The sequence below is a fragment of the Plectropomus leopardus genome, chromosome 3 (genome assembly GCF_026936395.1).
Source record: "Plectropomus leopardus strain MGB_pleo_1.0 chromosome 3, ASM2693639v1, whole genome shotgun sequence".
Taxonomy (NCBI): domain Eukaryota; kingdom Metazoa; phylum Chordata; class Actinopteri; order Perciformes; family Serranidae; genus Plectropomus; species Plectropomus leopardus.
Window position 1 is genome coordinate 29,653,407 of NC_142178.1, and position 16,465 is coordinate 29,669,871.

The 16,465-nt window shown below is 37.7% G+C and overlaps 1 protein-coding gene across 2 annotated transcripts in view; it reads left to right on the top strand.

The window, feature by feature from the left end:
- The window catches only part of rin2b (Ras and Rab interactor 2b), a 41,693-nt gene that overhangs the window by 9,818 nt on the left and 15,410 nt on the right, over positions 1 to 16,465 (top strand). For both annotated transcript variants that reach the window (XM_042484722.2, XM_042484723.2), the window contains exons 2-7: positions 631 to 784; positions 10,849 to 10,943; positions 11,191 to 11,389; positions 12,178 to 12,292; positions 15,537 to 15,609; positions 16,255 to 16,346. In XM_042484722.2, the coding sequence (XP_042340656.2) occupies positions 716 to 784; positions 10,849 to 10,943; positions 11,191 to 11,389; positions 12,178 to 12,292; positions 15,537 to 15,609; positions 16,255 to 16,346 (643 nt within the window). In that variant the 5' untranslated portion in view covers positions 631 to 715. The remainder of the gene's footprint in view (positions 1 to 630; positions 785 to 10,848; positions 10,944 to 11,190; positions 11,390 to 12,177; positions 12,293 to 15,536; positions 15,610 to 16,254; positions 16,347 to 16,465) is intronic.

A 16,465-nucleotide genomic window follows, 5' to 3' on the forward strand; every position in this document is an offset into this window, starting at 1 on the left:
TCTATTCAATGTTTTCCTTTTTTGCTGTTTAAAGTATGAAGGATTTATCTTTGAACTTTTAAACTAATTTTAACTTCCACCTCTGACAGTATTTCAGTTTAGCTTTCAGCTTTTCTAGCAATGTATTTCAGCCATTAGCTTTATGAGTAGCTGCAGTTCAACTTCAATTTCTGACAGATTTTCAGAGATTTTATGCATTATTTTGCATTTCTGCATCTTTAGCAATGGTTTTGAATTCATTTCAGCTTTCAGCATTGTCAGCATTTTCCACAGGACATGGGAAGAAAATATAGGAAAAAGAAGAAAGAAATGTGAGAGAGGGAGGAAACAGGAGAGACAGGTAATGAGAGGACGGAGGTTCAGGCCAAAACTGAGGATTGGAATGAGATTAAAAGGACTGAGGCAATTATCGGAAATGAAGGGGCGAGGGAAAGGGGGAACAAACACAGAGGAGAAAGAAAATGAAAGAAGAAGAGGTGAATGTGTAGAAAGCCAGAGAAGAGAGTGGGGGGAGGAGAAGTATTCCTGCAGACCAGCACCTTCGAATTACTGACTGTGGCCAAAGCAGGAATTTCCTCTGGTTGCACCACAGCTGAAGTGTCTGGGCTGAAGCTTATTTTTGACCCACAGAGCTCTGGTCCCTGCTGACGCCGTCTCAGACGTAAACACACACTCAGACGCACGAGTAACCCTACTCAGCGGACAGGAAGACAACATGGCCTCCAGCTCAATGAACCAGAATCCTCCCAGCGGCCTCACAGACAGGAGCGGCAGCTTCTTTAAGGTAAAGATGGATGGATGGATGAGTGGATGGATGGATGGATGGATGGATGGACGGATGGCTTTACAAAGATCACTTAAAAGACAAAACACATCACTTCCTGTATACCAACTGTTTTTGTGGGAAAGGCTGACTCAGCGCTTAGTGTTTAGAACAGGAAAAAAACTCAAAAGTTTGGTTGAATCATGAGCATTCAGATTATACCACTTCACAAAACCAAAGTCTAGTGACCACATCTCTGGTCAAATTGTAGTTAAGACCAGAATCTAACTGTCTGACATCTTCTGCTATATAAAGAAATGTATCATTTTCACCAACAGCATGTGAAACTTTAATTGAAGCTAACTGGTGAAATGGCCACATCTAACTTTGGCTAAAATTAAATGTACTTGCCCACTTTTTTCCCCTAGGTGTTTTAGTTAAAGTGGAAACAGACAACGTTTTCCTTTGAGCCTAGCAAGTACTACAGTTACTTCAGTTGTTCCATCGTCTGCCATTTCCACTACTGCGATACTTTATTCAGAGAACTTGTATTGCGATCTCTTTGGTAACTGCGGATAGCTACTGATAGCTACCAGGTAAAACAAAACCACTGTCCTTTTCCTGTTTTAGCTGCGCAACAATTGAAGCACTTTGTTTGTACTGTAAAGTGGGGATTTATTTTTCCAGGAGTTTGTACCAAGTGGCCATACGGCATAGATTGGGCCCAAAAAATCAGGCCTGTCCCATATGAACCTGCACAGTTTCTGTCCAAGCCGGACCCGAGCCAGCTCCTGTGCATTGTCAACACTTAATTTATTGATTAGCCAAATTCAGGTGCAGTGACCATCTTCAGTCATTTCATATACAGTTGTTTTCCAACAAAAACATTAACAAATAACGCGTTTAGGATTCTGAGGATTTTAGTTTTATCAGTTTTGATTTAGTAAAAAACATTCCTGTTGATATTGTACAGTACATTTGAATTACAAAAATAACAGTCTGGTCTCTCGGGAACTTTTCTTAAAGAAAACAGAGAGAGAGAGAAAATTGATGGATTTATCCACTCAGGGACTATTTTACCCTGTTGGCTTGCTTCAAACTCTCACATTATTTCCTCTGACTGAACACTTTCCTTCACATATTCAGGAAATATAATAAAGTATTGATTGATGAAACATAAAAGTGGAGTTGCTTGTCCACAGTTTTCCTTCTCTTTCTGCCATATATTGAAGGAGTGCTGAAGTGAAGAATGCCAGCTGCACTTGTTGGCAGTCTGACAAACACACTCACAAGAGTAATAAAACTCCCTCTCTGTCTCAGTGTCTCTCTGCCCTCCCTCTCTGTTCCTCTCTTTTATCGCAGTCTGTTCCCTCTTGTTTTCTTTCTCTTCTACAGTCACTCACAATACATGCTGTTATACCTGCTGCTAAGCATCTCTCACTCACATACCAAAATAACACTTACTAACACTTTATTTAATGCAGTCCCAGATGTCTGTATTATTGTTTTAATAAAACGCTCAGTTTCTGGAGAACAGTCTATTTTTGGACAAATAATGAGCTGCATCTGTTTCCTCTCTGCTGCTGCTGCTGCTGCTGCTGCTGTTTAAATCAGCCTTTTTTAAATAATCCATGTCCCGCAATGGACAGATGATAGATAAATATCATAGTCCATGTACTTAACAGTGTGAGCCCAGGTCACTATTGCCCTGTGTGGGGAAGCTTACTGATAATAAGGCGGACTGTTCATCCTCTTTAAAACCCAGATTCAGCCTCCATGATGGTTAGTGTCCACCCAGAGGAAGTATTCTTGAGCAACACGCTCTCTAAATTTGACCTTACAGCTGCTTACTGTAAGACTCTCTTCTTTTATCAAAAGTTTTCCTGTTGCTTTCATATGCATCATTTAGTGGAAGACGAACAGAAACCAACCGGCAAAACCGAGACTCACTTGAGGGATTCTACATCATATTATTTCATTATTGCGAAGCAATCAGTGCTTATAAAAAGTCTAAACACCACTGAACAGTATTTAGCATACTGTAGGTAGGGGCAGCTACTAACTAACTGTTGCATGGTTTGCCTCAAATCGCCAGAGTCAGAGGTTTTTTTTTTTGTCTGTCTTTCTCATCACCGTAAATGCGACACCTCAAGAATGCAATTGCTATAGCTGCAGCTGGACTGAATCGCTCGGTGGTAATTGTTGTTTCCAAACAAAAAACCTGATGCTGAGCAGCACATGATTGGCAAGATAACGTTACTATTTCGCTAATTACTAGTTATAAGTCAGCTGAGACACTAGACACTAAATGTACTGCAGTTGTATCAAAAAGAATATAGAAAACATACAAAAATAATAAATAATAATAAAAAATAAAACACAACAACAAAACCTCAATATTATTAAAAAGTATATATATGACAAAAAGTTTTTAAAAAATAAAAAAAATGGAATTTCTTTAAAAAAAATTTTAAAAAGACCCCCAAAACTCAAAAGTATATAAAAATTAGGAGGAAAAAACCCTAAAAAACACAAAATTATTCAAGAAATAACTTTAATGTTTGTCAAAATAGCCAATTACTTTTCTGAAAATCAGATAATTGAGTAATATACTTCTCTTTCAGCTGTACTTACATTAACTGTTTAATAATCTAATTTATAACAAAACATCATATTTTATAAAGTCATGAGGTTTTAATGGAAAAATCTCAATTTGTAAAGTAACTAAAGCTGTTGGATATATGTAGTGAAGTATATGTACAATGTTTCTCCATTTTTCAGGTTTTCGTTATGTGTTATATAGAACAGGCGCGCATAAGACCCTGGGAACAAAGAGCCATTTTCTTGCTCCTAATATGTGCCTTATAAATTTGGGTGAACAGAGGATCCTGGGAACACATAAATAACACCATCCACCCCTTTCTCAGGGCTAATCTGGATTATATAGGCATAAAGAAGTAAACATGGAACATATAAATTTCAGCATATACGTAAAGGATCTACTGCCGCGCTCACTGCATATACACAGACAAAATATGTAATTTTAGAGAAAGGATCTTGCTCTTCTGTAAAATTTTAGCAATCAATGAACCTAACACTTGTGACGCACACCGTGTCTCAGCAGAAGTTTACAAAGTTCACCTGGCTGCATCTTCTTTGTTAATTCAGGTTGTTTGACAAATTAAATGTTTTGCACGGATGAATAAATGAAACCCAGAAGCTAAAAAAAAAAAAAGGAACAGATTTGGACCAGGGTCAACAGTGAGCCAAGAGACAAACACTTGAAGTTGTCGCGCTTTGTAATTTCCTTTGCAGTTTTTTTCCGTCCTCACTCACCCTGTGAAAGTGCCCTCTGTATGTGTCTGTGTGTCAAAACCAAACACATAGTTTCCCATTGACTCCATCCGTGGCTTTCACAGCAGTCCATGCAGAGAATCACTTACCTACACACACACCCGCACACCCGCACACACACACACACACACACACACACACACACACACACACACACACACACACACACACACACACACACACTGCATCTCTGTGTTAAGCAGATTGAATGAAATCAAGAAGTGAAAGTGGTGATCAAAATCGGACTTTTGTTGTTTAGTGCCCTTAAAGTCATCAGTGTTAAATAAGGTCTGCACAGCGCCGCCATAAGAGCTCCACAAGGCACTCTGCCGAGAGACATTCACTCAGCAACTCTCGTTTTCACTGACCTTCATTTCTCAAGAATTTCCCACATCTTCTGCTCTGGCTCTAGTCCCCCATTTTCATTCATAGAATTCTCCTAACAGAAGATAATAACTATTCTTCTTCTTTCCATAGTCAGATTAAAAACCCTTTATATGGCCCAGGGACAAAAATAAGCTCTCGTTTTGTGCATCCCCTGTGTGCAATATTTCTGTGCTGAAAATGAGGTCCTGAAGTGACGTTGCCATCTACCTGTGCCATAAAAAAAAAAAAAAGTCAAATGCCATTTAAAATGCAAATGTAATGGTTTGTGAATCAGTTATCGGATGGTGCCAATGACCAATTGTTTCAACTAAGCTTTAAATTAAGAGAGAATTAGCCATAAATGAGGAAAATACAAATACAGGATGTGACAGTAGGCGGGGTTCCATTAACCATCATTGGGCAAATTGAAATGAATATAAAATGGAAACACATTCATTTTGAAAAAACTCCCATTTATCCCTTACAAGATTTTACACTTGCATGTAAAAAGCTATATTTTGCAAACCTGCAATGGGAACACATTTTTTTTTGCTTTTATGGGTCACATGATGCTATGGCTACGTGCTTATTGGTAGGAACTGGTTCCCTCATGATGCAGCAGGCACTACAAGAGGTGTTATTGCATCACATAACTTTAAAATTTGAGCGGATCATCTGGAAGTTTAGAATCCACAAATCCTCTGTGACATTGTGGACTATCACCTTCCAGGAATCCCTCATACGTGGCCACTTCCATGTGTAAGGAGCTTTCCATTATCGCTCACACAACACGCTTACGTCACCTTTCATTGGAAATAATGACGGCTAGTACGGTGGCTACAATAGAAATAAACCTGCTGATGTTTTGAACATCCATCACCATGCTACATGTAATAGTAGTGTGTGTTTGCATGAAAATATCATCTGAACTTTAGCAACATCTGAATGCTGGTGAACAACCCCTGTTACAGAACACTGAGCACATAATGCAAATAATAATTAATCATGAATAAAATGAGCAGCTATGTATTGCATATGTACAGTATATACTTAACTTATTGTAACAACTTCATAATTAGGTCAATATCAAAAGTTTAGCAGAATTAATTTCACGTCTGCAGAAAAATTAAGTAATGAAGGTCTTAAAGGGGCAGTTATATTTCAACACTTTACAGCTCACACCAAAACAATCTAGATTGATAAAGAGCACTACAGGTGAACTATCCCTTAAAATTACATTTTATTTATTTATTTATTTAAAAGGACCCCCATTAGCTGATGCCTGTGACACCAGCTCATCTTCCTGGTGTCCAAAATTCAGTACATCATATTCATATCATCTTATCATGTACATAGGTGTGTGTGTGATGTACATTAGATTAATCACAAAAGACACTGTGAACAACATTACATCTATTCCACCTTAATTCCATCACACGTGCCTCAGTTTTTGTTACAGTAAGTGGTCATTAAGTTCACTGAAGCAGCAATAGTGATAAACATTCAATAACATTCACATAATCAGTCTCATGATCACGATTACGGCACAGGAACACTTGTATATCACATGGACCCACCTTTTAAGGTCATGTCAGATGATACTGTTTTAGTTGTGCATATTCTCAAAAAAATGTTCAATTCATCAAATGATTGCAAACAGGGTGACACGTGGTGAACCTGGAGTTTGAGGTAGTAGTTGCCAGTTTTGCCTGTTAGGTAATGCAGCCTTGCCTTTATCCCTAAATTGACTCCAGCTCCAGCAGTCTTCATTTTAACTTGTTTATACCTGTAGACACCCTGTTAGCACTTTTTCCCAAAAACAAGTCTCTGTAGGATTGCTGTAGTTTAAACTGATGCTTCAGCTGTTTGTAGTTTCTTATTTTAGGGTTCTTGCTGCTTTTGAAAGGAGAAATGACACTGCGGTGTGAGGGTGCTGGCTGTCTCTCCAGCTGGGCTCTAACAGTTATTCCTGTCTGTTTTCCCCATGGTTCAAATTGAGCATCCTCAGTCTGTGTTTAAACTGTACATTTCTCAGTGCTCCTGTAACATTGGAGCTAACTTGTTGACTCATGTTGTATAATCCAGTTTAGACTTGACATAAAGCTGAGAGAGTCTGAGGCTTGAACAGAGCTGGCTCCTCTCCGTCCTGTGAGGGGGGAATTAGAGGGCCCTGTGGTAACTGCGGTCGGGCCTGGAGCCCAGCTGTTGGAGGAAAGTTTGGAAAAGGATGCCTCCTACTGGATGAAATGTATAATGACAACATTGCTTCAGGTGCAGAAGCGATTCAGTTATAGAGCAGTATTTCTGTGTAATAATTTGTGTTTACACTACATGGGTGGAGTGTTATGAAAACTTATTGCTGCCATGCCAGAAAAAAATATCTGTATCTTTTTAGAACAAGAAACTTTTCTAGTTCTAACAAGATAGATACTTAATTAATCCTTCACAGGAAATCCCATTTGTTACAGCGGTTCATTCACAGCTAACCACACACAACCACACAGAACACAAAGGCACATCTGTAATTATCCACAGAAAAAATAAAAACTCCTAAAAATAAACACTAAATAATAAATACTAAAAAAACAATACAATTCTAAAAATATATACAATAATAATAAATACTATGAAGTGTATCAAATTTCAATGTATAAACATGCAGTAGTTAAAAACAATGGTTATTTTAGGTCAGTAAAAAGTCTAATGGCAGCAGGCGGGAAATTCACCCTGCAGCGTTCAGTCCTGCATCTTGGTGGGATCAACCTGGAACAAAAAACTTATTGTGTTATAACTTGATAACTCGACATATTGTTAAAATGTGAAAGCCATGGTTAAATGAGAAAACATGAATATTAAGGAATATGGTTCATCTACAGGTCTTGATTAAGTTCTGCTTCATGCATTTGTTGAAATATTGCAAGATTTTTCAGTTACTGATTGTAATGGATGATATTGTGATATGTGTGTGTACTGTAGGCCTACACTATAAAGGATTTTAACAATTCTCTGTTAAAATAAGTTGTTCATTGTTAGAACGTGTAAATAATTTGTTAGAACAAGAAACTTTTCTTGTCAGACATCAAAAAAGCTCATATTTTCCATGTATTGATAATGACATACTTTTCTTGATTGTCTTAAAATATCTGGTCTTCATTATGTTGTGCTCTGTGGCCAGATGCAACAATATAATACCTAAATAGGCCTTAGAAAACCATCTTGTTTGCACAGTTTGACCCAGATTATCAGTGTAAAGCATCCAAATTTCAACATCTGCTTGGATGGTTGAGGCTCTGAATCCTGGGAGTGTTCTAAAATGTGGAATGAGGGAATGTGGAAACGGGTCAAAAAAACCAAAACAACATGAAAGCAATTAACTGCTAGAAGTCTTTTTGCAGCTGAGTAGTTTTTCAGCTCTTATTTTTGAGGAGTCATTTTGGAGGGAGGATTTGCATATAACTGTGCTGATAAGGAAATACATTCTGTCAGATTGTATTCTCATATCTTCTTTACTCTGCACCAAAGGTTGTCAGATTGTGAGCAGGAGGGTTGAAGGGGGGGCGTGAAGTCGGAGAGGCAGAGATGCTGCATGAGGTGAAAGGGACAGGTCCATGCAGGTGTTTTAGAAAACAACAGGAAGTTGGTTGTTGTTTGTTTGGCCCGCTGATTTGGCTGCGCAGTCATCAGTTCCAGCAGCAGCATAGATTTTGACACGCAGCTCATGGAGGCAATTAAATACTTAAACCAAATTGCTGCAATTTGTGTCAAAACTATTGATCTGAACACAGAGATATCATACACATAGTTTTAGATTTGGTGAGACTTAGGTTTCCCATGACATCCAGGGTTCCCACTGTCATGAAATTCCAGGAAAAATTAAGAAATGAGAGAAAACAGCGTTTAGGTCTGGAAATAATTTGGAATTACTTGAAAGTTTTAAAAAAAGTTTAAAATTCATGTTGTTTTGGCCAATGTTTGAAAAGCTGGTTCCCAACCTAGGGGTCCTGACCTCCTCTAGGGGTCGCCAAAGCTTGATGGAGAGGTTGCGAGGTCTTCTTGAGTATAAGGGGTGTAAAAACTTTAGGCTATATCTCAGTATTTCTTTAATTTAGAATCCTATATTAACTAACTAAAAAATACCAGTGACCCTCGTCTTTTATGCAGTTTTCACATGAAATAATTTGCTCAAAATTCATTCAAATTTTGCATCTTACACAAACTTTGTGCAGTTATTGTGTTCTCTATTTGGGATAATTGTATAGTTTTGTATATTATCTGTAGTGTTATGTATTGAATATAATATCATATATACACAAAACATGTCAAAATCTGTGGTCATCGGTTAGGAATCTCTCATTTAAAATATATTCACTAGAATCCTAATACATGTCAAATGTTAAGCAAAATACATTGTACTGTATTTACACCTGTACCCAGACCCAATAACATTATGGTTTTGTTTCTGCTGAATGCATAGTCCAAACAAAGGTGTTCCATTTCATATGCCATGCTAAAATTTTGCTACAATGCCCATCTTTTTTTGGCTTAGCACACTGACGTAAGAGCCTCATTATGGTGCCATATGATCGATATATAGGCTCACCTATTTCTATTCACCCACAGAATAAAACTTTGTATGCGTGCAATTTTGCTAAAACGTAACTAGTTCAAACGGAAATGAAAGTGAAACTGTTCTTTTCAAAACCAGATTCCAATAACAAGTTTTTTTTTTAGTAAAATGAATGTGTTTGGGAAGTAATGAGTATATTACTGGAATTATACTGCACAAGTTGTTAGTTTTTAAACTGATTTGATATAGTTTTGCTGTTGTTAAATGATGTCCTGAATCAATCAGTAAATCTGTATGTTCACCATTGTCTGTGGAAGCATGGGAGAAGAACCAGATTTTCTTTTCTTTTTTTAAATTTAAGGGAACACAGCATAACTCATTCATATACAAATGGTCGTTGTATGGGTAAAGTATTGCTTTAAACTACTTACCCTTTGAAACCTGATCAAATAAACGTAACACAAAAATTTGCAAAAAAAAAAAAAAAATGTGAAAAGTACAAGTAAATTACCTGAAAGTTTGTTTTAATACATAAATATAAAAATATTTTAAAAAAGAAGAAAATGACCTGTAAAAAGTGCTTAAAAAATGTAACATTATTGTCATCATTATAAATATTCATAATCATTATAAATCATTATAAATAGAGTTTTCCCATGACATTTTCCTCAAGCTTAAAAGAAATTATTCTCTAAATCTACGAATTTCTTGTCATTTGTAGACTATTTCTTACTAAGTTGTTAAGTTAAATACCTGTGAAAGGCATCTGAAAACAGCACAAGAAAAGTGATGTTACTCCAAGTTTCAAATTGTTAAAAAGATTTACTGGTAAAAATATGTGGGAACCCTGTACATTATTATATCAAAAGCGTCCAGAAGTTGCCTAAGAATCATCATGTTTTTATGTTTTCTTCAATTTCAAAGTAATTCACTGATAGCCTTCTGTACACCCATGGACACATTGCAGACAGAAACTGCTAATAGCTAATTTGGCATACTTTTAATGGTGCCAATTTGCCAAAATGTAAACAAAAATAGGCACCAAAAAAGCCAAGTTGTAGCCCCAAAGCCATGATAACATTCACCCCCTGTTCATGTTCTCCTCTGTCCTTAAAAACAGAAATGAATGTCAGTGGGATAGGACAGCCAACCACAGGAGTTTGTGTTATGCTTTGTGTGGTTGGTATAAGAAATTGTGAAACATAACTATGTCATCAGTATTTCAAGCCCGAAATAGTTGTGGGCTAAAACGAAATACAGTACAAAGACATGATCCTGCATTGTCAAGATTAGATGTACTTTCATTTCAACTGTGTTGAATGATTATTGCTAAACATAGATTTAGATGATGACCGTTATTTCTGTCACACTGAAACTGTCCAGCATGATATGAGAGTTACAGTCTTTTAAGCCCTGCCGCACAGAGTTCTCCAGATATTTATGTATCATACAAGTGACGACACATTTGGCAAAGAGCTGAATGAGCATCTCTGCAGTACGACAGAATATTTCATCTTGCTTTCTTCTTTTATTTTTTTCTTCTTTTTTTTTAGGGGAAAATGCTTTGTCTCCTTGTTTCCTGCTTATAGGAAATGAACTCCACACACAGGAAAAATGACTAACGGTTATCCTGCCTCTTTGTTCTGGATGTGACCAGTAAAGTCCCTCCGTCCTCCAGTCTCTGTTTCTTAACTTACGCTTGAGCAATGCTGTCGGTTTCGTTTACTGCTGTTCCCCCTTCTCTTCTCCTTCTTTTATTCCTGCATCAGTCAAAATCTCTCATTCTGTCCTCTGCCAGCTGATTGACACATTTGCGCTGGAGATTGGGGAACTGAAGAGAGAGATGGTTCAGACCTCCCCAGCAGTTGACAAGGAGCCCATTGATCTACAAGGGTACGTTTTCAACACATCTTTTTACCTTTAAAATGTTCAGCAGTCTGCCTAGTTTTTTTATTCCCTATAATTTCTAGACATGTTACCTTGCTGAGCGTCGTCACGTGTTGCAGCTTGTTGTGCATTGTTTTGCATTCTCTTAAATTCCTTCAACAGTATTTGTAAATGCCTCCACACACATTGGTGCTTATCTCCACCAGCAGATGGCAAAAGTGTTTGACTCTCCATCTCTGTGTTGCTCTGCCAGGCTGGAGAGTGAAGTGAGTGGTGTCTACCTGCAGGCCTCCCACTGTGGCGGGGTGGGGGGTGAAAGGGATTCTGGGTACGACTCCTTGCGAAGGAGGATGAGCGTGTTGGACAGGCTGACTCAAACCCACCCGGTGTGGCTGCTGCTGGCAGTCAGTGAAGAGGAGGCCAGTCACATCCTGCTCACACAGCCGCCTGGGGTGAGAGCGTCACCATCCTTTTTTTTCTTTCTTTGTTTGGATCCCCATTATCACCGGCATAAGCACTGGCTATTCCCTCCGGGGGCCAAAATACATACATTACATACATACAAATTTAGCTAAAAAACAGGATTACGGTTTAATCACATTTCAGAATCAGAATCAGAAATACTTTATTGATCAGATTAACAGAATTTTGGAAATGATCCTAAATAATCTCTTGAACGATACACACCGTCAGTGCTTTCCAGCTGACCATGGCTCTGTACACAACTGTTCTCCTCATCATACTTGTTTACGGCCAGCAAGTCGTGTTGTAGTCAGGTCTATACTAACCGAGACCAAGACTTGACTGAGCTGTAATTGGCTGGATTTGAAGACGGAAGTTTTACCTCCAATCACAGTCATTATGATAACAAATAAATCCGTTGTGGTCTCGACCGGTCTCGGTTAAAAACCCGGAGTCCGCTATGTCTGAGCCCAAGACAAGACCGAGTCAAAATGCATGCAGTTCTGAGACGAGACCGAGACCTTCTAAAAGTGTTCTCCAGACCAAGACCGATCTTGAGTACTACAACACTAGTGGCAAGAACCTTTCTTCTGATGCTTGTCGTGTTTGATAATTGTGAATTGTGTTGAAAAAATTAAGAGAATAACCTTCCAAATAATATTTTTTGTGAGTGTGTCACTAAAACATTTCTGACAAAATTTAACAAAGTATAGGTCGATGCTGGGAAGCAAATAGCTGCTATCTAAGATTGCATTTTATTTCTGATTGTATGTTGCAGGTGTTCTTGGTCAGTAAGTCAGCCGCTCTGCAGAGAAAGGTTCTGTCTGTGCGTCTAAAGGAGGATCAGTCAGGAACTCCCATCAGCCACTTCCCTGTCAGAGAAAGCCAGTACAGTAAGTAACATGTTTGTTTTTAAGAAGTTTTTCAGCGCTCGAAAGATGGTCTTTTCATAAATATAGGCTGCCCATGCAATAGAAAGACACAAATTCTTTTGACTTTGGTGCTACATGTCCAGAGAGAACAGAGGTTTAGAGCTGTGGCATTTTCTGTTGCTCAAGAGGTAGAAAGCATGTAAGTAGGGTTTCTGCAGATCCTTAAAAAGTCTTGAAAAACTTTGAATTCATTAATCAAAAGATATGGCCTTAATTAGTATTAAAATGTCCTAAATTGATCTGTCAAAAGTCTCAAAAATGCTAAAAAAAACCAAACAAAAAACAACAGGATTTTCTTAATTGTTTTTTTTCTGACTGTGTTATGAAATCTAAAAATTACTAGAATTGATTAACTTTTAAATAATAACTGGAATCCCTCTCAAAAAACTATCATGCACATAAGGATAGAGGAACCAGCAACACACGTACCAATCCAATCAGATGATTTGTTTTTTCCAGGCAAACCCAATGGACACTTTTATAATAATATGTTCTCCATGTGTTACACTTGAGGTTTTAATTTTTTAATATTATTATTATTATTATTATTTTACATTTTAAGTGGATCATCCAACTTTTTAACTTCACCAGAAAAGTTGCATTTATGATACTATAAACATTTGGACAAAATTGTTCCTAAATAAAAGGAATTGATGTGGGTTTGTTTTTTTTCTTAAATTTTCGTTATTGTGAAATTGGTATTAAATTTGACTCCCATTGGCATTAAATTCCATCTACCAGAATGCACTGCACAGCACCACATTAATGAACACTCCCACTGGTGGATGATGTAACGCAAGCCTGTTTTTTTTGACACAGGAAAGCTAAATTGTGTTTATGAAAACATTTTAGGGGAAAAATGGACTGCACAGTAAAATTATCTTGGTTCATATTTTATCAGCATTGCTTTGTTTCACTGTTTCAGCCACTGTTTAACAATACAGGATGGCGCTCAGTTCACAAATTCTTGTACTACCAAACACTGCTCTAAAATATGTTACTAAAGGTATTTTAAACAACAGAAAAAGAAAAATAGACAGTATAATAACAGAATCTTTATTCATATTTTATATTTGGCATAAGAAAATGCAGAAGTATAATATGTAGTTTGAGCAACAGCCCTAGCACCAGCTAAAATCTGCTGGATAACATGTTCTGTGGGAGCTGGGAGATGCGTGGGGAGATCTGAGCTCTGGTTAGATGGAGGGAAGTTTACCACAGTACATTTACACATATTACCCACATTGTTATATTACAAAGCTGGTTGAAAATCAGCAAAGAATCCCTTAATGGCCGTACTTGGAGTACCGGATGGTTTGGGATCTCAGTATCAAGATAAAAATAATTACTGAAGATTTTGTCAAATAAATTGAGAATCACATATAATTTTAAATTGATGGTCAGATAATCTGAAAAACTTTGCCAATTTTTGGTATTTGCTGCAGAATCTGGCACCATACATAATATGTTCAATAAGCAATAGTTCAGTTAGCCATGTGCTTTTTTGAAAACGTAAATTCTTGTTGACTCAGAAGTTGTAATGGCACAAATTGGGGTATTTAATTAGTTAGTTTCCTTTTTGGTCCCCTGATGATGTCCTATTAACCCACAACCGCCTCTTCAGTTACACTGTACTTTAAATCAGAGAATTAAAGATGTCATTTCCTGTCATGTTGTGTACTAAGATAAACCCACACAAATGAGAAATGAGAGTTTGTGACCTGAGAGATGTCACATTGACCTGTGTGTGTGTGTGTGTGTGTGTGTGTGTGTGTGTGTGTGTGTGTGTGTGTGTGTGTGTGTGTGTGTGTGTGTGTGTGTGTGTGTGTGTGTGTGAGGACTACTCAAATCAAAATCGCAATATGGCCAGGTGCAACATTCAAATCACAACAGGTGAATTTTTTGGATAATGGCAAAATGTGTCATATTATCAAATGAAGGGAACATGCTTGCTTGGTACAGAACCCAATTCATATATGTTTTTACAGTTAAAATGCAAAACAGGGGCATTACACTAAAATTGCGACTCACATAGCAATATCTGTCAAAATATTGTGCAGCCTCAGTGTGGATTTCAAAGATTCCTACTGTTAATTAGCTGTGAATGTCTCACTAAATTGCTGGTATAAAGCAATAACGTGTTGATCCGTTGACGTAATGTGGCTGCAGGAACTCAGCCCCAGATCTTTTGACATCTCCATGACTTCTGAAAAGTTTGCTGATAATGCATTTATCTTCAGCTAATGTCCACAGCCAACGTTTAGTCACAGTCACATGTTTGTTTGCACTGCCTCGGGAGTCACATTGAACAGATATCAAACTTTAGCCAGCTATGAATGTGTGACTTAAGTTACACTGGACAAGCAGTAGAATGACTTGTTTTTCTAGTGGTGAACAATATTACTCAGTATTGTAAATTTGTGTGCTTGTAAGCTTACAGTAATTAGTCATATTCTGAAAATCTGTGTTTCAGTGTCGGGAGTTAGTCATGGAGCTGTGACATTGCCAAAGTATGATGACATACCAGCTGTGGATTTTCCCTGCTGAAATGACAGGACGCATGGTGGGGGGGGGGGACTTTAGATGTGGGTCAGCTGCTCTCTAATTGCTATTTAAGTAATGCACAGTTTGAACTTAACTTTCAAAAAAATGCTTTTCTCTGAAGGTACAAATCATCAGTCCTTTATTTACTTGATAAAATTAAGACAAAATGAAAAATGCCTTTATAGCACACCTCCAGTCAAACTGTGCACGCATTTGACAATATATGCAAACTTTAGCAAAAACATCAATGTCTTTGTATTTTTCTATCAAAATCCAATCATGTTTCCTTCCTGTAAAACGAAATAGAATCTTTGCTTACGTTAGCTATTACCAACCGATTTCAGAAAGTAATATCAAAAGATCCACCTATCAGCCAACCTGCAACTTCAAGCATAGAGCTAAGATTAGGTTAGCTTGCAACAGTATGCTAAGTCGGTGTCTTTATGTCCCCAAAATACTGGGGGTTATAATATATTTAGTTTGAGGTAAGTGTGACAGCTCCAGGTTGTGTGTGGTTTTATTTGTTGAAGTACCAAAGCTCACCTGTGATGTGTTTCCATCGTAAGTAAAATCAATAAAACTTCCTTGTAAGAAATGACATCTCATTGAGTTTCGTTTTATGATTTGTAACTCAGTCTGTGCGCATTTCATTTGTTTGCAGCGTTTTCTCTTGAGGGATCTGGGATCAGCTTTGCAGATCTGTTTCGCCTGGTGGCTTTCTACTGTATCAGCAGGTAAACAAACCACCATTTGTTTTATGCATCCATCACACCCCCGGCTTCTCTGTGTTTTGCTCTGTGATGAGAGGGTGAGTTGAGGATGGAAACTCCGTGGATGAAAATAATGTTTGTTGACTAAGCAAGCAGCTCTCAGTGCCCAAGGCTCTCACTTCTTGTTTTAGCTCAGGAGACCCAGACATACAAAGAACTTAACACAACAGACAAAGGAAATAGAGGGAATTTGTGCTGCAAGCAACACCCACCACAACACTTGTTTTGGCTAAAGAGATGACTGCAAACATCTTCATATCCATGGCTTTCTAGTGCAAACAAAATTCTGGTCAGCATGTTTATATTAGTGATGATTGAAAGCGTTTTCACTTCTCTGTATGCCAGTGTGTGGAATTACGGTATCATGACTTTTGTTAGTGCATATCGCTGTCAAATGAGGACAATGTGCAATATAACCTGATCATAAAGCAGAGTTAACGAGACAGAATCATTAACTTGAACACAGATTTACCATTTTAGAGCTAAACCCAAGCAGGCAAATTCATCTGACTGCTGCAGCACCTTTTAGGTTTTGATCCTTTCTTATAGTGTATTTCTAATGCTTTTTTTTTTGCTGTCACATTTATTGTCTGTCGATCTCTCACTTAGGGATGTCCTGCCTTTCACACTCAAACTCCCAGAGGCCATTGCATCTGCAAAGACCCAGAAAGATCTGGAGGAGGTGGCTCAGCTCGGAGCAGGTAGTCTCATTTATTATGTCATTGTTTGAAATTCTGTGGTAAAACACTTCTTGAGAAGCTATACTGGCAGTTTTGCAAGTTTGACTTATAAACCCACATCAAGGAACTAGAGACTACAA